The following is a 24,794-nucleotide window of genomic DNA, read 5'->3' as shown; positions in this document are numbered from 1 at the left end:
GGTGTTTGTGGTGTACTCCAGACTGGCTACACCAATCACAAACACTTTCTGTTTCTTCAGAGAGCCTAGTTAGTATAAAACTCTCCCTCTGCCCTTCCAGGCTCAGAAGCACCTAACACCAGACTAACAAAGCACTTCAGCACATGTTAACTGAGAGGTGTATAAACCCTTTAAGGCTGTTGAGATCAGGATCAGGTGCTTAGGTCCTCAGTTAACTTCTTCTCCTGAGACCATGCAGAGGTTACCTGAATGCACATACAGTGAGTCTGGGGTACAGAGACAATGGCAATTGGCCAGCAATTGCTAAGACAAACCATTCACAAGCCACTGCAGGGGAATATCAACACTGATGGATGTCTTCTTTTGCCATCTCTTTTTCCCAATACCAAGGCTCCAAGCTTTTAATTTTTCTCTCCCTCTCTCTTGTTGCCCCTTCCCAATCAGTGGGAAGCTTTGATAGTTGGTTGCTCTGTTGATGTCTCTGTTTAAAGCACAAGCCCAGACGGCCTCCTTTGTACCTGAATAATAGAGCAGAGCCATCCTAGGCTCACCCCTAGGCACTGCCAGACTAAACTTGACTAATAAGGATGAACCACAACAAAGTGCTCCTATAGGTCAGCTCCGCTGAAGTGAACAGAAAGATAATCACTGACATTCAATGGGTTTGGATCACATCCTACAACTACTGCCAGACAAGCACCCAGTGTAAAATAAAATATTCTTCCCCTTTGTTATTCGTCACTGAAAGATTTTTGCAGCACAAATTTTGAGACTTAATTACTGAACCCAAGGTCATTGTGCAGAATGTTCCACAGTAGCCCCTCAGTTTTCATGAAATGATTCATGTGGAAAAAAGTGTTCAATGAGAGATTCAGAGCACAGCTCTTGGTGAAGCTGGACCAGTGGTGTTTTTTGACCACTGTAGGTCTCAAAAGCTTAGTCTTTATAAGGGAGAGCCATCCTTCTGCTCACAAGCAGAAAGTTTCCCACCATCCTGCTGATGTTCCTTTTCATGAAGTAAAAGTATTCATGCAACGATAGATGTCCTCCCCTGCAGCGCCCGGTGCACTTTCTTCCACATCAGACCAGAGGAAACAAGATGTCAGTATTCACAGTCTGAATTGTTGCTTCCCAGCCTTCAGCAGGCTTTATACCCAATGGGTTCCAGAGGAGAGTGAAAGAACTGCACCTACAGAGCAGTTACTGCACTACCCACAGGGACAACTGGAACAGCGGATGGGGTCAGACCTCCATGCGCAGATCAGCGGAGCTGCATTTGCATGGAAGAGGGAATTCCTCCGAAAGTGGGAGGAAAGAGCAGAATCTAAGTCTGTAACTCTCAGAACTTGAGGGCAATTTTAAAAAGTGTGACCTCACCTTGAAAAGATTTAATAAATAGAACAGGATGTACTGGCTTTAGTGAGGGTGGTGTGGTATGGGGCAGTTACTCCCTCTCTCAAATATAAAAAACAGGACAAGATATATAATTAAAGCTAAAATCATTGACTTACATCACAAGAGTCTTAAGGATGAAGCCAGCTAATGGAGTAATGTTATTCTCAGTGGATTGCTAGATAGCTGTGCCCTTCTCCAACTATGACCAGTCCAGAACTGACATTTCTGAATTACAATAATCCAACTCTCAGAAAAGAGCACACAACTCATCATAGCTGACGGATCAACTCATTTTCACATCAACTTTTTGCATTATATCTGGCAGTTGTAGAGTGACTGTCCCCTAAAACTTTCGTTGTTACATACATACATTTTCTAGGCAAAGTTTCTGAATGCGCAAGTATAAGCTGTGGTGATTCCAGTTATGCTCTTGTGAAACAAAAAGTCACAGTACACTTGCTGGATAGACACTGATGAGTAGTGGCATTCATTTCCCAGGAGAGGTTTCTATTCCTGGCAACATCCATATCATATTTCAAATGTGCTTCAGGACTCCACTCATGGAGTAGCCAATACAGAACATTATGTTGTCTTGGTCCTGTTTCTTAAAAAAAAGTGGAGGGTAATCAAATGTGGTTAAGAAGCAGTGGAAAACCTACTATCATTTAACAAGAAGAAAACCCCATTCACAGTCTGCCCTCATGCTACTCTCCTTTGAGCATAAGGAATTTCTGTACAAAACCCACAGTTGCAAAGATCCTCATCCCACACACAGTCACTCCACATAAGGAGTTCCACAGGAAGCCAGTAAAAATGTTATTTCAATGTTAAGACCACCAGCTTGCAAAGGAAGAGAAACACTTTGCTACTCCAACTGCCTGCACAACATCTTTGACTGATTTTGACCAAGTAATTCCTACATCTATTATCATAAAGATGATTAAATTGAGCATGTAGTCCAACTCAATGCCCAGCCAGATTTCATGGTAATTATGACCTGCTATACCTCACATGACTTTGGGCTGCCCCTTGAGACCTACTGTTCTCCCTCCACAGAGGGCAGCCAGACACTATCAGCTCCAGTGTCAATCTTTTGTTCTGGAACCCTTCCCAGGCACTAACGGCATGCTTGATACCTGCAAGGTAAAATTATGTTTTCTGACTTACTGTCTGCCTGGCAAGAAGAACAGCTGTTGACTGTGAAATATGGCAATATCTATAATTTCTTTGCAAATGCTTCTAAAGCTGAAATAAATGATTAGTCAATAATAGTTAATGACTCAACACTATTCACCCCACTTCTGTTGCACCATTGGTCGAGTAATACTTCTGGACTCTGATCAGCACGAAGAGGACAAAGAAGACATAGCAGCTCCTGGAACAGACCTGAGCTGTTCAGCTGTGCAAAGCCAACCTGCAACAGCAGCAGACAATTAGGGCCCCCTGTCCCAGGCTCAGTCTCTGGGACCTAATGTGCCAGGGAGAGCTTCCCCTCAATCAGTGGTGCGATCCTCTGAGCAATTTGTACAAAATTGTTTTTATCACAGTTATTGTCCAATGCACGTAACTGTTCAAAACAGCTTTTCATTTTAATGCCACTTGAATCAGTGTATTAATTCATACCGTGGAAGGCACATTTACACTGCAGAAAACACTTAGTATCTCTATACATGTTACTAAATGAGGGTAATAACTATGCATAAGAAATTCTGACAGAGGGATTCTGAGCAAATTCTGACAATGGAATGCTGAGCAAAACTGAGTTTTATTTCTCCAACTGCAGTAACACAGTTATTTGGTAGAAGTAACAAAGAATATTTTAGGGTGCTGAAGAAAACTGACCAAGGACAGCTCCTGCAGCATGTTCTTGGCTATAATAAGCCCATTTCAGGAACAGGAGAATGTAAGACATGAAGTAGCTCCAAAAGCCTTTAGCTGAACCTCTCCCACAACATTAGCCTTCCTAGCTTTTCTGAATCACCCTCTGTGGACCCTAAAACACCACTTGGCAGTGTTTGGGTAGACACACATGTTTCAGTGCCATGGAGGGATGATGCCTCAGCTATGGCCCAATTGCTCTGCCAAACCCACTGCACGTCCACAGCACAATCAGGGCTTGCACTGGTTTGTCTGTGGTTTGGTTACACACACAGGATATCTGTACCTTTGAAGAGGGTAAGATGAAAACTCGGACAACACACACTTGTCTCCTCCTCTCTCGTCCAGGCACAAAACCATTTAGCAAAGAGGGAAGTCAGAGAACTGCAGCCTTTCACCTTTTCCCAAAATCCTGGAGGAGAAGGGGCATGTGCATATGGACATGTGAGGCACATGCACTCTACCCTCAGCTTCCCCACAGGCTGAATACCTCAACATGAATTAATGAGATTCAAAGCAACAGCAAGCTGTGTTTGCTTTTAAAATGTAGCCCATTTGTGTTGGGCTGGGATGAAGAGATGCAGAGGCAGCCTTGTTCCAGCTGTGGTCTTGGAGCCATCTGCTAAAGAGCACAGAAATTATCTGGCTGACTGCTGTGCATTATAGTTCTTGAACCCACTACATGGGAGCAGCACCACTGAGAGATGTGGACATGCCTGGGTTTCCATGGCAGACCCTGACACAGAGACAGGCAGAGGTCATCCTTCTCATGACCCACACACCATTCACAGGGCCAAATTTCTCTGAGTTCTTCCCTAAGTACAGCCACTGCAGCAGTCTCGCTAGTGCATCTAATAACTCTGCCTGCATATTGCAAGATTTACTTATTTAACAATTGTAATACATGACTGAGAGCTTTTAAAGTTCTTTTTTCAAGTGCAGTGACTTTTTCACAGGATTATCCTATTATTTTGCAACGTTTCCTAACATACTATTTTCTCTCTACCAGTTCATGCTGTTTTAATTTGCTTTGTTTTTTTAAAATTTAAATCTCTTAAACGTTTCTTGCAACCACTCCCACTTTACACATTCCTTAAAACCTACATTTATAGAACACAGGCTTTTAAATGGCTTCAATATGTCTTGGATCCTATACTTGACTAGTTTCCAGAACCCAGTTCTTACAAAAAAAAAGAGTACAAAAATGCTCCAGGAAACTTCAAACCACTCATCATTAGGGACACTATTTTCCAATTATTGAAATAGTTCAAACTTTTCATAACTCTTTTCATTTGGTTCTGGGACTGAATGTGGAAAAAAAAAAGATTTTAAAAAACCCACTGAAGTGTATCAAATTTTAGACAAATGCATGAGTGTGCAAGCAATTCTGGCTCTGGGAATTGTATCTGGGATAACTTAGTAACTTTTCAGCTTCCCTACATACTGTAAAGGGAGCTCTGAGAAGGTACAGAGCTGGGAGCCCTCACCTGTCTGCTTCAGACTGGAGCAGAAAGTCAGTCATTGTCACAGACACAGAGCACTGATCTTTGTCTTTCTGAAGCTGAATATTCTTGGCCTACTCCAGGAGGAGCTATTTTGAATTTTGAATCTAGCTAATGCTTTCCCAGCCTTACTGAAAGCTTCCAGGATAGCTGCACCCCTGCAGAACCGAGTTAAACTGCCTGAGTAGGTGCAGAAGCCCTCAAAGCTTCAAATAAAAGATATAGTTATTTCCAGCATAATCTTTCAGAGGCTCAAAACATTAATCCTATCACCTTGGCCATCTTCCAACACAGCCCTCTCCAGTGTTATTGGCAGTGAATGTTTATGATAGTCAACAACTGTTTGTCCTAATTAACGAGCCAGAGTATGAATAGGGGGTTTTGGAATAAACACATCCATATCCTAGTTACAAACATCCCCTTCAACCAAGGGATGCTAACTTCCTGAGTACATACAGCACTCATGTATGTACTCATAACCACATATGTACACTCATAACCACTTCCTCTCCCTCATAAAAAGACAAATTTCAGACTATGGTGAGAGTCAGTACAAATGGGAATTTTTTTTTGTTTCAAGACTGCTGCTGAAACTACATGATCCCTAGGTCTGAAAAGCCATTTCCTTAAAAAAGGAACTGAAATTTTAAAATAGTTTTCTACCTGAATGGAATCACCATGTACAAGCAAGGCAGAGTTGGGTCCTGGGGTTATCTTCCCTTTCAGGAAACAACAATTTTTAGATTTGATCACAGCATTTTTATTTTTCATTTCAGGCTTCAAATCACTTAGTAGTAAAAAAGAATATGTGAGGACTCTTAATTATAAATCTCTCCCCACTCCATGCACTCCACACACACTTGTGCATTTCCAGGTCACTCTAGGAGACAGGTTGGTCTACCACGATTCCATTAGATAAGTAAAATGCAGGTTTTAGCAATTGTCTAGAATTCCTTTTTATCACCAAGGAGACAGAGTATCTATATTAGATAGCTGTCAGGTTTAGATTTTGATTTTCTATCCCCACATTATTGAGGTACTAGACAATCTTTAGAGCATTTATTACTCAGACCCCTAGGAAGTAAGACTATCCTATCCCCTTTATAGATAACAACTTGGGTTCAAAGGCACTTTGTTTCTTGCCTCTAAGCTACAAGGAAATACTTGAAAGGACAAGAACAAAGTCAAAGATTCAATTAATAAACACTCCAGAGAGTGATTGTCAACCTTTTCTTCAACCTTTAATCTTAAGTGTCTCTGCTGAGATGCAGATATCTGTTTAGTGACTTTAAACTTAATGACAAGAGACTTCATTTTCTCAGTTAGCATTCACAGGCTCTTTAGTCTGGGAAGTCGCAGATTAAACACTTCTGTTCTAAAACTTCAGAGATTCTTCAGATCCAGGGAATCTGATGGGGAAATTACACCTGGAAAGTATCAGTGGGTCTACCAGCAATCTACATCTTGAGCAGCTGGGGACAAGTTCACACCTAGGCTAGGTTTCAGCTTTGCTCAGCTCCCTATGAGCTTTACCATCAGTCAGCCAATGAAAAAACCCACAAGCTGACAGCATTAGTTTCACGGTCTCTGGAGACTAGAATTTATGTATTTAATTACCTCTCACTTGTCCTCCACAGACTGTATGATCTCTCAGTACTGGGTGCCAGTCACAGCACTGATATACTGACTAATAAACCTCTGTGGTATCTGCTTCTTGGCTAGAGATCAGTGAACAGTTCAAAATGAATAATATATCTGATAAATCATTCCTCTTTTGCTGGTCATATTATTGTGTACAGACAATCTCATTTTCTCAGAGGTGTGGTTATTTGTAACTATTTACCAAATATATTTTGCAAATTAGTTTTACTCTACAGACTATTCCCAAGTAATTCTTCCTGGCAATTCTTAATACCCCACCTGCACTGCCAAGCTTTGGTTTGGCACCATAACCTCAGTAAGAAACTGTTCCCTGGCTAGCTGGCAGCAGCTCTCCTTGTTTTTGTGCAGTTTGTCACACGGTAGCTCCTGAGGGCAATTTTCAAAATCAGGACTCCAGTGTGCTAAGCCACATACAGAGTGTGCCTTCACAGCACCTCTCAGTGAGCAGAAGTAAAAAGCTTAATACCTGTCCCAAAGAGATTACACAGGACAAGTTGGAAGGGGTTTGGCAAAGAAAGCAAGGCATCGGTGTGTACTTAGGGACACAGAGTGGTGGATGGAAGAAAGGGGTTGTCAGAGCCTGCAGCTGCATTTCCAGTGCTCTGTGGAAGCTGTGGTGGTTCCACCACCCATGTCCTCCGCCCACTTCTTGAAACCAGAGATACCCAGAAAGAGATCCCGAAGCCCAGCTAGAGTATGTGGCTTCAGCATGGGCTCTGCAAACATGCTGGATCTTATACCAGGAGACAAAATCCACTGAACTTCAGGCTGTCAATGGGACACCTTGAAATAGTAGCCCTTTAATTCTCTAGGGAGTCAGTGCGAGAGACAGTCTCTTCCAAGCAAGGATCCATAACAGAGGTGAGACAATTTGCCTTCTGCAGGAATCCCATGTCCTGAAAAGGCCTACAGTCATAGTGTGGGTGGGCACTCAGGGGTACAGGATGTCAAGCTGTCTCCAAGTTGGCATTCCATCCTCTTCCACATCCTTTCCTCTTCTACATGACTGCACGCAATTTTTTCCCCTTACAAAACCAGTGTTAAAATCTTATTTGACCATCAGTCAAATGACTCTGTCTCTGAGTGAGCAATTGTGTGCAGCCTAGGAGCACTAAGCACACACCTTTTAAACTAATAAGCCTTTAAGTCAAGTATTTACTGGAAATATTTCTTAGAAACAAAGTCACTTGCAAGTACTTTACAGTTATGCTCTAAGGGCACAGTGTCTTTTGTCCCATTTAGAACAGCTGAAGGACTAACTCTTTAAAATATAAAATTTCTCAGATATATCTTTCAAAACATTATCACTCAGATGATGCTAATGAGATATTTATATGGTGAAGATGAGACTAATGGAATTAAAAAACCCAATAGTTAGCAAGCAGGAAAATACTAATTTTAGATACTAAAGCTGTTGATTAAAATAAGAGTTATTTTCATGGGATCAAAGCATATGGTTATGGAAAAATTAGCAGATTTGAATTTGCATGGAACAGAAATATCAGTTTATATAATGAAAGAGAAAAATGACCACTGCAAGAGAGAAACACTTTAAACGCTGTCAAAAACATACAGCAGGGTAAGTAAAGCTATACCTAAACAGCAGCACTCACATAATTAAAAGTAATATTTGCATTAATCTGATAATGCCAGGCTTTATATTGCAAAACAGCACTGGTTTGTGTTCAGACAAACCCACAGGCAAACAAGGCCGGTCTGTGTCACAAACAAAATGCAGTCCTGGAAACTGCCAGCAACCTCATCCTGAAGCTCAGAAACAAAGTAGACCACTGCAAAATGGTGCTTATAAATTAACTTTGAGTGGTTGAGAACATTTCTGGAATTGAATAAAACAGGCTGCTTTCTCGTGACTCATTTTTGCCTGAACTATTGCGGTTTCCATGTCTCTGTCACCCTCCCACAGTGAGCGCTGGCCAGGCACTGTGGGTTAAAGGGCAGGATCACATCTGTGGTTTCAGTTGCTCAGACCCCTCCTAACAGCCAGGAGCACGAGCACGCTTTTGGTTCTGTGAACAGGCCAGCGCTGCCACAACTGCAGCACTCTGATCGCCCAGGGCTTCACAACAGACGTGAAGAACTGAGATGAAGCAGCACTGCCTTTTCAGTAGTCTTTTTAGCCTGACTGGACTGAAGTCCTGTAGTTTTTAAACCTAAAGGGGATTTGAACCGCCTCCTACTAAGATTCATCAAAACTAAAGTGGAGTAAAACAGCAGGCGGACCCAGCAGACAACCGGGTTTGTCAGCAGTCCCCCTCCAATGAGGAGGACCAGAGTGGTATTTAAAGCTGTGATCACAGATAATTACCGTGCTGAGCAGCATGAGTAAAGCCAATGCTTTTCTCTCTCTTACATCATCCACTAGCAACTGCCTTTTAGAAATGGAGTACTACAAGAAACCAAAGCTCTCCTTCTTCTTACAAACATCTGGAAAGATCAGGCACCTCAGTTCTATTTAGACCCCAGTGGGGCCTCAGGGCTTACTGCTTATCAGCAAGTTTGGAAATTCCACCCTAAACATTATGGGACATATCCCTGGAGCTGCCAGAGAGTTAACACAGAGATACTTTTAGAGCAACAGGCATTTGTATCAGCTGAGGATTTGTACACAAACAGTAAGGTATTTAACAAACATGTCCTGACAGATGCATAACAGCACTACCTGTTCTCAAACACTTGAAAGAAGGAAAAGGTGTAAAGATACAAATTCGTTTAAACCAACCATAATTCTTCTACAAAGTGTAATATACATCATAGCACAAACTTAACATTGGTCTTCTAAAAGAAGTAGCAGTATTTCCTCAGAAGTCTCCAAAGCCATCTTTTAAAGGTAACACAAACACTTGGTATATTTTACAGGCATTTCCCATCACTGGAATTTTTCTCCGCTATTTCCATTTTGAATTTATAGAACAGGGCTCAGCAGGTTGCTTTGCTAAAGGTTGATTCAGAAAACGGGAGAAGCTGGTTAGCACCTTCCTAGAGGAAAGTGCATCTGACTCTGATGAGGACCACTGCTGAACTGCCACACAGCAGAGCCTCTGATGACCTTGTTTGGGCTCAATGAGCACAACACAAGCAACAGTCCTTGCTTGTGCAAACTATATTCCCTACTTAAAAAAATACTGAATTTCTTTAAGCCCCTTTTTACCTATTGCATAGTCCCAGATCACATTTCAACAGTCATATATGGGGCATTAAACCCACACTATTTCACAATCTTCAGGGAAGGGATCTCATCAGTCCCAGTTCAACAAACATTTTGGGGCTGTAAAAGCTGATATCGCGTCTTGAGTGCCAGCAACACTCCCAGCTCCCAACAGACACTCTCTCTCTGTTAACTTCACTGTCAGCCCCTTATCTCCAACCCATAGCGAACACCATGGTGGGGATATTTTCGCTTCTTTTCTCCCGCCTTAGATGAAGGAGTTCCCCATCCTGGCCTGCTGCTCACAAAGCAATTTATCACGCCTTATTTCATTGAATGGGGCCCTCACCCTTGGACCCTCCCACCCTCACCAGGCAGGAGGCAAGGCATGGGCTTGCTCTGAAGAAGGGTCTTGGTGCCCTTCATCAGCCGGGTGCTGCCAGAACCCTGGGTCATGGTTCTCCTGCAACAGGCCACTTCTTATTTCCCTTTTCACTGGAATTCAAATCCTTGAAATTTCAAGGAACCTGATAACTTTAACACTTCTATCTCTCTGGTAAATTTAGTGGAAAGCAGAAAATAAGTTCAAAAGTTATTAGGAGTCAAAAGATACAGACACATCGACTGGTCACAACCATCTCACTTCATTACGACAAAAAAGTAACCTTGCAAAAACCTTACCAAAAGCCTGGGAAATCTGGAAAAAAGGGCAGGTAAAAGTCTGTGGTGATTCCATCAAAGTTCCCTGATGGGTTCCCAGCACAGCAAGAACTATCCAGCCTGGCCTCCACTGTGTGTTACAGCAGCAATTTGCACAGTTGGCAGCACGAGCAAGTCTGGCACGAAGAGAAACTAGTAGCTTCCTCCTCACTCATGTCAGAGGCAGCACAGGACTTCCTTTCTGCCTCCTTCCGTGCTGTGGGAGTGAAAGAGGGGATGGCAATTTAAAGATATACCAGGCCAGAAAAAAAAAAAAAAAAAGAAAGAAAAAAGAAAGAAAAGAAAGCCAGAGCAGAGCATGATGCCACTGTTTAAAAGGTAGGTGAGATTTAAATAGCAATAATCCCCAGAAACTATCTAGTTCAGGTCATCAACTAACAAGCTCTCTAATTCCTGTAAGGATTAATGCTTGAAATTATTATGCCTGACAGATGTTTGCTAAACAGGAATTAGTCCAGAATAAACAGCATGAAGACCAGCAGGAAGTAAAAGTGCAGACAGGTACATGTCAGAGCTCAGATTTTTAGAAATCATTAACTCAGCCTTTAACATAATTTTAATTTTCTTTTATCTTCCACTTCCTTTTTAGTCTCGGCTCTCTAGCAGGAGGTTCCCTTCACAGACTGACACAGTAATCTAGATTCTGCTTTCAGTTACAATCATGCAAGGCAAGAAAGAGGTTAGCTGATACTTTCAGGAAATACCTCTGCTGCACAGTTTGGCTGAATGGAATACACTCTGTAGGCGTCAGCTGTCTCTCGTGCCAGAGCACATGATGAATTCTCCACTCCTAATTTCCCAAAACTATTGGAAAATATAAAGCAGCATTCTCCCTTGATTAATTATGATCCTGCTGCGATATGCCTGCTGTTAGACATTCAATAAAACCCACTGGTTTGGTCTATCCACACCACTACCATTTGCATCATCCTTATAGTGTAGATCTAGTTAATACACTTCAGGACCGAACCAGATCCCACTTGCTCAAGTTGGTGTAAATCCAAAGCAAGTCCATAAGGCCACCAATCTCTCTAGCTGTTCAGTTACTGTGTATCATAATTTGTACTGCACTGAGCAGCATTTCTAGTATTATAATAAACATAAAGAGGAGAGGTGAAGAAATGAGTGAAAGCAAAACATGGGTGGGAAAAGTTGGTTCAAATTCTATTTCCAAATTAGAAGTTACAGATACAAACAGGAATAAAACTATGATCCTCTCCACCCATTTCAGAATTAGGCAGTACAAGTGAACAGCATGAGCAAAAACTGAAGAGAGGAACAAAGAAGGATGAAAATCTAGGTGGAAGAACAGCAACAGAACAGAAATTGTTGATCAAGCTAACCCTGTGAAGTTGCTAATACAGTGGATTAACTGAAGACCAGTAGCCTCAGTGAAGCTGTGACCCCCATGTGCAGTGGTGACTTCAGCACAGACAACCAAACACAGAATTTTGCCACCAGTGGTGAAAAAAAACCCCAGGGACAGAAGAGGAGGAACATCTTAAGAGTTAGTAATGCTGACAATACCTCTAGAGAGGGAAGTGATACACCAGTTATTTTCCAACTGTCTTGTTAGCCTTTTGCTAACATGAGTGATCCTTAGAAGTGACAAGAACATCTCAAAGCACATCAGTGTGCAGACTAAAATATATGATGCCTGGAGGAGCAAAAACTGGAGATGGGTCCACTTATCTGAAAGTCAAATCAGGGTTGGCTTAGAATTGTGTTGTTTGAATGGTAGAGTTTAAAATGTCTATAAGTGAACCTCTTCACTGCTTTTCCTTTGCTCTCTCTCTGCTGTAGTATATCCACAGTCAATGCAAATTTGCCATAATCCTGTTAAAAAAGAAAAAAGGACTGCAACTAAGGAAGAAGAGCATATGTGGCTAACATCAGCTATGCACAGCAGCTTCTAAAACATGGAAAGCCAAGGAGCTCCCCTGGTGAGTACAGAGAGCCACAACCTGGAGGCAGCAATGAAAGAACCAAACTAACAGTGAAATATGCAGCATTTCCCCCAAAAACTTTCCATAAATTAGTATTTTAACATATAGTTAGATGTATTTGAAATATATAAATACCAGATCACCACTTGAACATTTGATTTTATATTTTTCCATATTTTTAAAGGAAACCAGATTCAGCAAAATATTCCAAATGTTCCCACAACAACTGATCTGTCATTCTCTTCTTTCCCACACAAAGAACACTATTTTCAGGGATGGAACAGTTTTTTCCCCACTTTTCTGGCCAGTTATCATTTCTGTTGTGACAGTCAAAAGCATTTGAATGGCCCCTTCTTTCGCCTGACATCTCTGTTCAAATATGGATTCAGTTACATCTGCAACTGTGGTAACATCTGTTGTAACTCTAACTGTTGGAACATCTGCTGGATGATCTTAAATTACCTGGTAGCCTATAGGCACTGCAAAGGAAACATTTCTGCAAAGTCAGTGCAGCTCAGGGAGTTAAATGACTACAATGCCCCATCAATTAATCTACTGTAAGTGATACTCTGGACAGACTGGCCTCATTGCCCACTAGCACGAGCAGCCAGTCATGTACTAGTCCACTAACTGTTTAGGAGACAGAGGTTGTCACCCCAGTAGAGTTGCAAGGGTTATAAATGATAAAGTGTTATCTGAGTTCTGACAAAGAGCTATGAAACTCCCTCAGATAAGAAACAGAGCAGCAGTATAAAAAGTTTTCTCCAAGGACAACCATTACAACTGTGTTATATATCCTTATTACCCTGCAGAGGCTGAGGTTCTAGCTGTGAATCAGCACACTATACCACGCTGCAGGTAGCACGTGTGGAGCAGTGGTGGCATACCCAGTTCACAGAGAGTACTACTGAAGCAGAAGAGAACAGACAGAACATGGATACAGACAGAGGGGACACACATAGGAGAAATGAGGCATAATTAGGATGAAAGCCACAGGCAGAGCAGCAGCTGCCTAACCAGGCCCAAATTTCTATAGACATGGCAGCAAAAAGGTGTTAAGGAGGAATCTGAACGATGGTCATGACGTGGATTTGGGAAGGATTACATGTGAGGACAAGACTGGGAGAAGAAGCATCAAGTGCTCAGGTAAGTCTGCCAGGTGTTAGTGGGGGTTGGCGTCACAGGCTGGCCAGAGGCAGGAGCTGCTCTCTCAGTAATAAAGGAGATGCAGCTTGGCCACGTATGGGAATAAAAATTTCCACCTTCTAGAAAAGACCATATTTCTAACTGTATTTTGGTTCTGAATTAGAATAGCATTAGTATAAAGGGATGGCCCATGCAATTGCTACTCGCCAAAGAATCTGGTTTGGAATTGCTGATTTGGAAAGAACTTTCTGATTTGGAATCAGAAAAGGAACACCCGCATCAAGCAATCAAGCTGACTTAAGTACTGGGTTTGGAGGTACTGCCACAGATGGCACAGAGAGGTGTCAAGCCCTTCATCCCTCTTTCTGGTTTTACACAGTTTCACTATGTGTAAATAATGAATCATAATGCAGAAGCTAATCATTATGTACAGCCTAATGATTCAGGTGTCCCACCTGCAAGCTGAGCTCCTGGAAGATCAGGCTTATGTCATCATTATGCTCTGTCCCATTGAACAAGGGGAAAAAAAGGATTTTGACTTAATAGTTAGCATAAAAAACCAAAAAAACCCCTCAATCCACACATAAAAACAAACTCTGAAAAATGTCAGATCTGATCTGGACAAGACTAAATAAACCAAGAAGTGGGTTAACTGCTGATATAGTTGCTTAACTCAGAAAAACATCTACTTGCAAATCCCCAAACTAAGGTGTAACCTGCTAGCAGCAATAACCTAACAGCGCTTCACAAATACCAGACTGATAGCTGACATGGGAAGGGCATGCTATAGAAAACAATTATTCGAGGAGCACTGAAGCACATCCAGGTAAATTCGTCAGCACTGACTAACTACAACTATCCAACAATAAAGTGACTCAAAAAAATAGGCTGTGACATTTTAAGTATTGGGATTAAATGTGTTCATGTAATTACTAAGAAAAAGTGTTTTTTATATCACTTTCAGCTCTTTCATCAGACAGCAAATGCTAGTTTGCTCTGCAGACAAAAATAACAGCACCAGCTCTCCCTCCTGCATCATGAAATATTCACAGACTCACAGAATGGTTGAGGTTGAAAGGGACCACTGGAGGTCATCCAGTCCAACCTCCCTACTTGATCAGAGTCCCCTAGTAAAGCATGTTACTCAGGATTGGATCCAGATGGCTTTTGAGTATCTCCAGAGTAGGAGCCTCTCTGTGCAATGTGTATTCTCACATTATGCAATAGCTGGACAAGCAAACACCTGAGGGAAGAAATAAAGTAATGCTGAAGGCAAGAATACCTTTAGGGTTGTTGGTAGCTCTGTTCCAGATGGGAATTTGTGTTGTAGAAAAAACCCAAACAAACCCAAACCAAACAAACATCACCCTCTCCCTTCCCCTCTCCCCAAAAAACACAAACACCAAACCCCAAAATCAAACAAACAAACCATGACCAAAAAAAACAAACCAGAAGGGGTTGAAGTATTTTCCTTTTTTCTTAGGCTGAAGACATTTTCTGTAGATTGGCATTTCACACCAGCAACATGCACCCACTGACAAAACAACTAATGCAGCCGGCAGTTCTATAATCTGAGAACACAAGGGAAGATCCCAGGCTCTGGTGAAGCCAAGGGCAATACTGTCACAGAGCCAAGATTTCTACCCTGACTCCTGTGGACTTAAAAGACAAGGTAACAAGTAAATTTTTCCTTGGGTGATCTCTTAATCTGGAGATCTAAATTAACCCGAGCGTCTCTGGTGTTTACCATGCTAGTGTTATTAGCTGTTTACTTCACACAAAGCCTGTGCTTAACCAGCTATAGACCAATTCTGCTGACTTACATCACCTACATTTGTCAACTGCTGTCATCTGCCATTCATATAACTACTACCACATCCCCACGGAGGCTCAAGAGTGCACATGCAAAGACACTTTCGCGTTAAGAAAATCAGTCATTTAAGTCAAAGGAAATGCACAGCCTGGGGAAGAACTGACAGCTTCAAAGATTTATTTACTCACAGAAACTTTCAGGCAGGGGCATATTTCCTCACATGCCTCTGCCTTTCCATCTAACTGACTTGAAAATGCAGTGGGTAGGTCAGTGCCTGTACACTTTCCAGTTCAGCCTCCCTGAACTTCTTCAGGCTGCACTGACAATGGGGTACAGAGCCTGGATAAAGACCAGCTGTTACATCTCTTAAACTACTCCTCAGTCAGGCAACACGTGTCTTTCTGATACAATTGGCTCATTATAATGGCAGGATTATTAACAAGGATGTAATGTTTTAAATCATATATCACTTCTGTGTGAGGTGGAGAGAAATCCCTATGCTTTTTTCACAGCTTACTTTATTATTGCTGTTGTGTCAGTCCAGCTGAGTGAGTAGGTGAGCTGGTGTGTGAGATAATCTCTTAGGGTGAAAGCTCCACTCTTGGTTTTTAAATAAACCCAAGTATTGAGATCCACTATGGGTGGTTTACTCTGTCACACTTATGGCACCCTCCAACGTAAAACCTTCAACACAGCTGCCACACACAAGTGTACCCTGCAAGGTGAGATGTTAGTGCACCATTTCACAGATGGAGACACTGACGCTCTCAGCAGCATCTATCTTTCAAAAGTAGCCTCCGACAGACAGAGCCAAACTCAACAACACACGAGGCATCCAAGATCACTGCTCCCAATTTAAAACTCTGCACATGCTTCTTCAAGATCACAGAGCAAACCTGTGGCATGAAAAGCTGCATCAAGGGAGGTTTAGACTTGCCATTTGGAAACATTTCTTGACTGAGAGGGTGGTGAGACAGTGGAAAGGCTTCCAAGAGAGGCAGTTGATGTCCAAAGCCTGTCAGTGTTTAAGAGGCTTTTGGTGCCCTTAATAAGGTGCTTTAACTTCTGCTCAGCCTAGAAGTGGTCAGGCAATTAAACAAGGTGATGTTATAGGTTCCTTCCAACGGAAGTATCAATTCTATTCTTATTGTTATCATCATCATCAACTGCAAGGGGAACAGCACATAGCCTTATGTAAAGTGTTTCTAGGATTTCCTGGTGACAGGCAGTGTATTTACTAAGTAGGACAGCACAGTACAACAGTAAGTCCCCCAGCACAAGCTATCTCACATGGGCCACTCACTCAGCTTGTGCTCCCAAGTATTACTGTCATATTTCTCAAAAGGCTTTCTGCATAACACAACTCTAACAGCAGTTATTTCACCTTTTAATACCTCTAAACAAACACTAATCAAGAGCAAACCAAGAAAGCCACACCTTGATACTTGAGTTTAATTCAAATTACAGTCTCCTGGTTCTCCCTCTTTCCTGCTGTTTCTCAATTTCTTCGAGTATGTTTTATCATGCACCTGTTCAGTGATATCCCAAGGCTGAAATTGCCCCTTAATCCTCAGCCTGTTACAGTCAGAGCAGAAATTCTCTTGAAATCCCTTCATGTGGAGGACTTCATACCAAGCCCGTGTGTTTTGATTAAGTGTAACATAGGAAAGAAGCTTGTAACAACAAACATGAAAAGTCAGTTCTGCTAAAGGGAAACAAATTATTCCACATCCTCTTTAAGGTCAATGCACTCTCACTGGAACACAATTAAGTTGTGTGCATAGACAGATCAAAGATTATTTATTAAACTGTCATGTGGTGCCAGTGAGAAGGCCCTTCCCTGTCAGGCCTACCGTCCTTATCTCAGCACTGAGGTGGGGCCACTTCAGATACCTGAAATGAAATTCCCCAGGGCTCACAACTCTGAGTAATTTTTTTGTAATGCAGGCAGTACCATCCTGTGATGCAATTATTAGCAACACAGGAACATATCACAGTAAGCAACAGTTCATGTCACTTTGAGTCAATGAAGCAGTGAATCCAACAGCAATGCATAACAGAAAGCAGGTTGCAGAGCCATCAGTTCTTGTGGAAGGCAAGGACTGACTTCAAGCTCCAGCTCCACAGAAGAGTGTGTAAGGAGAGATCCTTAGGTAAGGATCTCCACTTGCAGTTTAAAAGACTCAATTTCTTTAAAATTCTGTCAGTTATGCCCTTAACAAACATTAGAGAACAAACAAGAAAAGTAAATTTTCAAACAAAAACAAAACTGTATTTAAGTTGATCTACAGCTAATCACGGAAGTATTGTTACAAGAAAAGTCTGCATTCCTAAATGCATATGCCAATATCAGCCTCAGGCAATGGAATTATATTTCAGACCAAAACTTAAGCAAAATTCAAGAATGCATAGCTTGGGGCATATCACTTTAATCAATATCAGGCTCAGTTTTGAAGTTTAAACACTGCATTTTAAACACTTTTCAGTTTTTCTCATGTCATTTCAGAGTACTTTAACCAGAATTAACTGAAGACACAAACCCTACAATTCAGTTGTTCACAGAGCAGACTAGAATGATCAAAAGAGACCCTGAACACCTGTTTGGATTTTTTAATTTCACAGAACTATAGCTTAAAGAAGCTGAGACATTACTGACCATCAGTAAGCACTACCCTAAGAGATATTTTCCTTCAAGAATAAAAGTATTCCACTTCCTAAACTTCAAAGACAGTAAGAAGATTTTCAGCCAGACTCAAAATTTTGTTTAGAACCTGGTATTTATTCCTGTTGATTTCAGATGCCTTAATACCTTTGCCTTCATATAGAAACTGTGCCAAGTTAAAAACTCCCTTGCCACTTATACCCTCTGTTAACAATCCTGGAGCTCAAGAATTCTTCCTATAACAATGTGGCTTTTTCCTTGCACAGGGCTGAATTACCAGGATTCATATTTTGCCCACAATCCCTAAATGGACATAACCAATCCAGCTGTAAAGGGACTCTTTCTAAGGATGTCATAGCACCTGTATATATGGTAGAACAAGCTTGCCAGGACAGGTTGAAACTGTATAACAAAACCCCATCTACAGCTGAAAAAACCCAATAATCCAAAAGAAGATCCAGTGTCTTGTCATTGCTACAAATGATCTGGGATTTGTCCTACCAGCCTTGTCAAGGAATACATTCTCAGTCGGGATGAATGATCATTGCTTTTGCTTGGTTTCAAGGGAATTACGCTTACATGATGGAATTCAGTAAGTCTTGAAACTGTTGGCCAATTCTGTCAAAATGAAATAGATCTAAAGACACTAACTGAGATCATAGCCCATCTGTACTTGGTGTACTTGCGCAAATGCGTGCCTGGCAGAACAAAGACAGGAGTTGTGCCCTAGAGATGCAGGGACATAAAAACAAAGCACTTTGTGACCAGCAGAACTCAGGAAATCAGATCTCCTACAGAACTGTGTTCCTTGCTTGATTAAAAGTTTACACTGAACTGTACAAAGATTTTCTGTTTCCATGTTCAAAACACAATGTATCAAATCAGTTATTTGTGTTCTTTGAAGTTTTAAGGGAGATGCCAGTTCAGGGGCATTTGCCCAGAAAATCCTTTTCCCTTTCTCTTTACAGTTTCATTTACACCCAATATCTTATTGCCAAATACAAGTTGTCACATATGAACATATCACTCAAGTCCCTGAGCTAAAACCTGGGGAAAACTGCCAAGTGTTTGATTTTAGACTTGCTTTTTCCTGGCTGGCTTGTTTCTACAAAATTTGCAGGAATTTAATTACCTTGGAGCTATTCTCCTTCTGTCACACTTGGTGTGAAACTGGGAAATGGCGATAAAATATTATTTAAGGGACAAATAGTTATGTATACATATATTAAGGAATGGCAAAAACCTTGTTTCCAACAGAAGCTAGTTATCATTTTGATCTATGCAGGTGCGTAGCATCCCTTCAGGCAGTGGAATTGCTCTCCAAAGTCATGTGGATGCAGGTACAGCCACATTCTGAGGCTGAGCATCCACAAGTGTACATAGCAGCTTTTATGATGATTTGCAAGCCACAGATAAGTGGAGGAGCACAAAAAAATGGCTTACTCCCAAGGAAAAGCTAGACACTCTTTCTAATGAGGTTAGTGCACAAAAGCCACACAGAGGGCCTTTGCACCAGTAACAGACTTGGAAGCATGGTAGAAGTCTTGACTAAGATGAGAGAGAAAGAAGGAGCAGTGAAATACATGTCTGAAGGAGAGAACTGAAACTATCAGGAAGAAAGGTAAGTACTATCAGGAAGAAAGGTAAGTACCGCACCCTGAATGGTAGCTAATTCTGCCTTCCTTGGAAATTTGAGAGGACTCTGGATCTGATGATTCACAAACAATGTGAAAGCAGCACTGGGTGTAGGGGAAAGCTGGTTTTATAGAGAGACCATCAGCTTTGTCAGACTCTATTTCCTGACAGCTTATTTGTAGGGAACAATGTTGCTGTGACTCACCAAAAGATGTTTGTTTCTTGTGGAAAAAAAAGTCACCATGGGACTGATTGCATTAAGTTACGTTTCCTTGAGATCCAACTGGCTCACACACTTGGCAGTCACAGAGACTGTGCCAAGCTGATGTGCATTTCAACATCAGATTTGAGATATTTTTAGGAAAACAAGGAAGACATTTGAAGGCAACCAATCAGCTTTTAAAGTTTTGTGGCATTTTTTAAATTCTTTCCCCAGAAAACAAGCACTGCGTACAAAGATTTTCAAATTGCACACAGCATGCCAACAGCTTAAAAGTAACATCCAAAAGCACCAGCAAGGAGGTGGTAAGAGTGGCATAGTGATATGATTTTTCATTAATGATTCAAGATAGCCAGGCTTACATTTGAGGCAAAGAAGAAGGCAGGTACCCTGGTCTGATTAACTTGTAAAATAAAGCAGTCTTGCAACCATCATTTTCACAATTAGTCATCATATACATGCATAATTCCTGCAGTTTTCAATCTGTTAACCTATTTGAATAGACCTATTTCTAAGAATAAAACTTTCCTGGACTCACACAGGCCAAACCAATAGGGATTTGGGAATAAAGAGATGGCAGAAACAAGTGCATGAGAAACCAAAGCCTTACGACACATAGGGACGGGGGGACTTTACATGGAGAAGGTGCACAGAATCTAAAAATGAAGGTAGAGGGCCTTATAATAGGAAACTGGGAAACTTTCTAACAGTTTAGGAAAAAAAACATGTGACAAGGTCAGACTCGCTTAGGGGGAATCAGAGACAAGACAGGATATATGTAACAGATTTTAAGGGTGGAGAGGCGGGAAGGGAGAAGAGGAACAGGGACCTTGCAAACCACAGTAGCGCCCTGGCAATGGGGACCTAGAGATGAAGAAACGTGAGAGTAACGCTGAGCAACCAGCTTTGGCAAGAGCCCGATATATGTCTGGGGAGAAAAAGTTGCAGAATTGCAGCTGAACGCTGAACGAAGCTGGCAGATTGTTGGCAGATGCGACTCTTTTTTTAAAGAAACTAAATAAAAGGCTTTACCCGTTTAGCTTATATTATTTAGGGAGATAGCTGCAGTAACTGCAGCATACGCTATTGCTTGTATCTGGAGTAGACAGGGAGGTCTCGGACTACCCAGGGAGCTGTCCTGGCAAGGACAAGCCCTGCCGCCGCTCCCGCTCTGCGGCTCCGGCGGCCCCTGTTCCTCGGGGGGCCGAGCGGGGACCGGGCTCCCGTTTGGCCCCGCCGCGCCGGTCCCGGGCCGGAGGGAGCGCCGAGCAACAGGAGGCGGGTCTGGAGCCGGGCGGGCTGTCAGCGAGCCCGGCCCGCCGAGCCGCGCTCGCTCCCGGCGGGAAGGCACGGCACTGGACGGGACGGGACCGGACGGGACGGGACTGACGGGACGAGACGCCGCAGCCCCAAAGCGCCGCAGTCCCGGGACGCCACAGTCCCAAAGCGCCGCAGTCCCGGGACGCCACAGTCCCAAAGCGCCGCAGTCCCGCCTCTACTCCCTCCCGCAGCCCCCCGAGCACAGGCAACAGGCCCCGGGCAGCAGCGCCCCGGCAGCGCCGCAGGCCCCGTCCCACTCACCGCCGCGGCACGGCCGCCGCCTCCCCCGCGGGCAGCCCCAGGGGCCGCGGTGCCTCCTTCTCCCCCGCCGCGCTGCGGCCGCTCGGGCGCTCGCTCAGGCTCGGCGGGGCCGCCCGGCACCGGCCCCGCGGCTCCGGGGGCTGCGCGGGGCTGCGCGGAGGGCCCGCCCTCGCCGGCGCGGCCCGGCCCGGCGGGCGGTGTTATGTAAGGCAGCCGGCCCGCCCCGCCGACAGCCGAGCCCTCGGCGAGGGACCGGGCAGCGGGGCCGGCCCTGCCCGGGGCTGAGCGCCGCGGACGGGCTGTCCCCACGCGCGGCGGCCACGGGCGCCAGGTGAGCACCCGCATTCTGCTATTTTTAGCAAGAGCAGAATGCACCAGAAGAGGAACAGCTGAGTTTCTCACAGTGTCGCGTTCTGCGGGGCTTGGAGCTGTGACAGTCACCGACCACCGCGGGCGACAAGCCCCGAGCGATCCGCGCCAGCACGTGGGCAAGGCTCTTGATGATTCCTTTGAATGTCCTGTATCGCAGCAGCTACACGTGCGCGAAACAACCCCAGCTCATCACAAAGTAGCGCGACCGGGAATTCATTTGGATGCACGAAGTGACATTTTGAGAAAACAAAAACAAAGACTAAAAAAACCAACGAAAACTTAGGAAACAAAGCCCGTTTCCACTGTAGTACTGGTTGAGGCACAAAGTCTACAGCGTGTGTTCAGGTAATTATGGGAAAATCAGCTAGAAACAAAAGGAGCAGCAGTTGTGGTGCGTTGCCAGCCACAGCGTCGGTTCTGTAGCCCAGGGAGAGAAGCCAGGGAGTCATCAACATCTTGTGCTCCATCTGCAGCATCAAGAACTTACAATCATATGAGAGCCTGTGGACTGAGCCACAGGGAGGGAAGGAGGAAAGAATGAACAGCTTCTTCATACTTGAACAAAAATATAATGTAAACAAACTGAATGAGCAAGTGAAGAGGTTTGTATTTCGTAAAGCATGAAAACGTCCTGTTTGGCAGGGTTTATATTGCTGCCCTCTGCTGCTGGAAACTTGGGCGGTGCGTCTGCCTAACGAGCAGGAAAACGGGCTATTTGCGATAAAAATCTCTGATTACAAATAACAGTACTGTGCTCAGGAGCCTCGAGACATGTAGTGCAGAACTGAAGAAAGGGTGAGCTCCCCGATAAGGCGAGAGGCAGGGGATGACAGCTCTCGACCCTCCAGTGCCGGGCGGATGGGATGACTCACATCAACAGCTCTCTCTGGCTGTATCAGCCGGGGGAGCCTTCGTGGGCTCACTTCTGCCCACAGCCAGCAAGGTGATCTGCTAGCCACGTGCAAGCACAGCCTTAATTAGAATAGTTCTTTATTCATATTGCTCCCAAACCATCAGAAATCACTATCCCTCGCGCCAGCATTGTTAAAGGCCAAAGGAAATTTTGTCAGAACGTCACAGTGAGGAGTGCACTTCTGTAGCAGGTTCTGACCTTGAAGCTCCGACAGGCCACAGTGTACACTGTAGTGACATAATCTGGGGTGACTATGATCTTTTAAATTGTCACTGAGAGGGCAACTGAATGCTGTAATCTCCCTGTGTTTGTGGACAAGCCTTTCATCTAACTTGGAAAATAATTTATTCACTAGCTTGGTTTTGACAGACTATTTACCTGGAATAAAGTTCATATCACCAGTGTGTAAAATTGAATCTATGGCTGTGCAGCTGCTCTTGCTCACAGTAATTCAGAGCTGATTATCTCTTAATGACCTTTGGAATAGTGTGAGGAAATGGATACAACCCAAAGGGGCTGGACTCCAAGGGAATGTTTCTAGAATAGGTAGATGATAGAGAATATAAAATCTTACCTGTGAATTTGCCTTGGGAAAACTGGCTCAGTTATCACAGTGAGCGTATGAACCACTGGCAGCAATTAATTCCTTATGAAACCACCCCCTTGGAAATTACTTTGCATACATAGACCTTTAAAGCCCCTTGTATTCAGACAGTTTGCTGGTGGGGGACAATGCATTCCTGTCTCTAAAAATTGCTTGCATAAAGTTCCTCTTCTGCATTTTCCTATGTGGAAGTTCTCATGGCTCTGATTTTACTACCTCAAACAGCTTATACATGCTGAGGTAAGAAAAAACCCTACGCAGGGGCAAACAGCAGGCATTAAGTAAATGAGCATTCAGTGCATTACCCAAACAATACAAAGCTGCCCGCAAACCACACCTAAACAACACAGGAGAGGTTGGAATGACTGCAAGCAGTGTGGAAGGGTGGAGGGCCTTCTGAAAAGGAAAGAGCCCTAGCTCTCTTTCTTTGGAAAAAAAGGAACATATTTTTAGAAGTAGTTGGCCCAGCCTCTAAACCAAACCACAAGAATTTGTCAGTGAATGTACAGCAATTTCAGCCATTTCCTGTGATGAGTAGAATACCCAAGAGACTGGGTGGAAAGAACAAAACACTGCAAAAGTAACAATGGTGTTGGCATGGTTTACTCCACAGGAGGACCTGCATGACATCTTTAGGGCATCAGAAAACCACTTAAAATGCTGCAGGGTAGCTGCTCTCTCTTATTAGCGTAACACACCCATTTATTCACACTCATAACTGATGACAAACAAGTATTACAAGATATTAGGATGTTTTCCTTTATGTTTGCTTAGGTACAGCAATGTAAAGTTGTTATTCAAATAATGAGTCACATGGCAGTTGGGGTGGGAGGAACAGCATGTGTTGGCAGAGTAACATTTCTGTGCAGCATACCAGTGACATGTCTTTGGCACGACAGATTTCAACATTGGGACTTATCAGCATATTTTTTTGTGTTGTTTTATAGCTACTAGAAGTCGTACATTGCTTGACAGAAAGCTTTTGTGGGTGGTCGTAGGAGTTGCTACAGAACTCTCAGTCAGTGAGGAGCTAAGAACTATAAACTCTCAATGCTGATGTCAAAGCAGCTTACCCTCAGGAGCACGAGGACAAGGATCACCCTGGCAAACCAGGCTAACTTCCTGTCCTGTATTCATGTGGAGATCACATGGACTTAACCTGGCATTTCACATTGTCCCTGCTGCATATTTTGGATTTTACCTTTTGTCTAATTTGGCTCCACACCTGGGCACAGACTGACTACCTCCCCAGGGAAGTGAGACTTTGTGCTACTGTATCAGTTCTGGCACCCTGTTGCATTAAGGTCAATTTTTCTGTTGCATTAAATTTGGCAGAAAATAAACCCTCATGCATTCCTACTGGCCTCAGGTATCAGAGGGGTTGGTGGGGGCTGAGCTTATTCTGAGTGACAGCCAATGCAACACTACATAACAGAAATGCAGGGCCAACGTGGCACTGTAATTCTGATAATCTTCAAAAAGAACTACCAGATTTTCAAATTCACAGTCTAGTCATGCCCAATGAACTCTCAAGGCTGGCCTAGAAGTCCAGTCCTATTCAAAAAGTCTCACAGCCAGA

At 43.3% G+C, this 24,794-nt stretch overlaps 1 protein-coding gene and 1 long non-coding RNA gene across 3 annotated transcripts in view; both read right to left on the bottom strand.

Annotated features, from left to right (window-relative positions):
* The window catches only part of SYNE3 (spectrin repeat containing nuclear envelope family member 3), a 66,866-nt gene extending 45,402 nt beyond the window's left edge, over window positions 1–21,464 (bottom strand). The window contains exon 1 of one of the 2 annotated variants that reach the window (XM_050336472.1): window positions 21,327–21,464. Coding sequence is in view for 1 of the 2 variants with exons in the window: in XM_050336470.1 (XP_050192427.1) it covers window positions 10,285–10,339 (55 nt within the window). In the remaining variant the exon portion in view is untranslated. Of the gene's footprint in view, window positions 1–10,284; window positions 10,440–21,326 lie in introns of those variants that run through there. The other variant, XM_050336470.1, reaches the window with a different exon arrangement.
* LOC126651012 (uncharacterized) overlaps window positions 1–24,794 on the bottom strand; it is a 292,912-nt gene that overhangs the window by 157,616 nt on the left and 110,502 nt on the right. The gene's annotated exons all lie outside the window — the stretch shown is intronic.

This window comes from Myiozetetes cayanensis, unplaced genomic scaffold (genome assembly GCF_022539395.1).
Source record: "Myiozetetes cayanensis isolate MyiCay16 unplaced genomic scaffold, myiCay2020 scf6-25, whole genome shotgun sequence".
Classification (NCBI taxonomy): domain Eukaryota; kingdom Metazoa; phylum Chordata; class Aves; order Passeriformes; family Tyrannidae; genus Myiozetetes; species Myiozetetes cayanensis.
The sequence above is the reverse complement of the archived record's forward strand: the minus strand, read 5'-3'. Positions and strand labels throughout refer to the sequence as shown.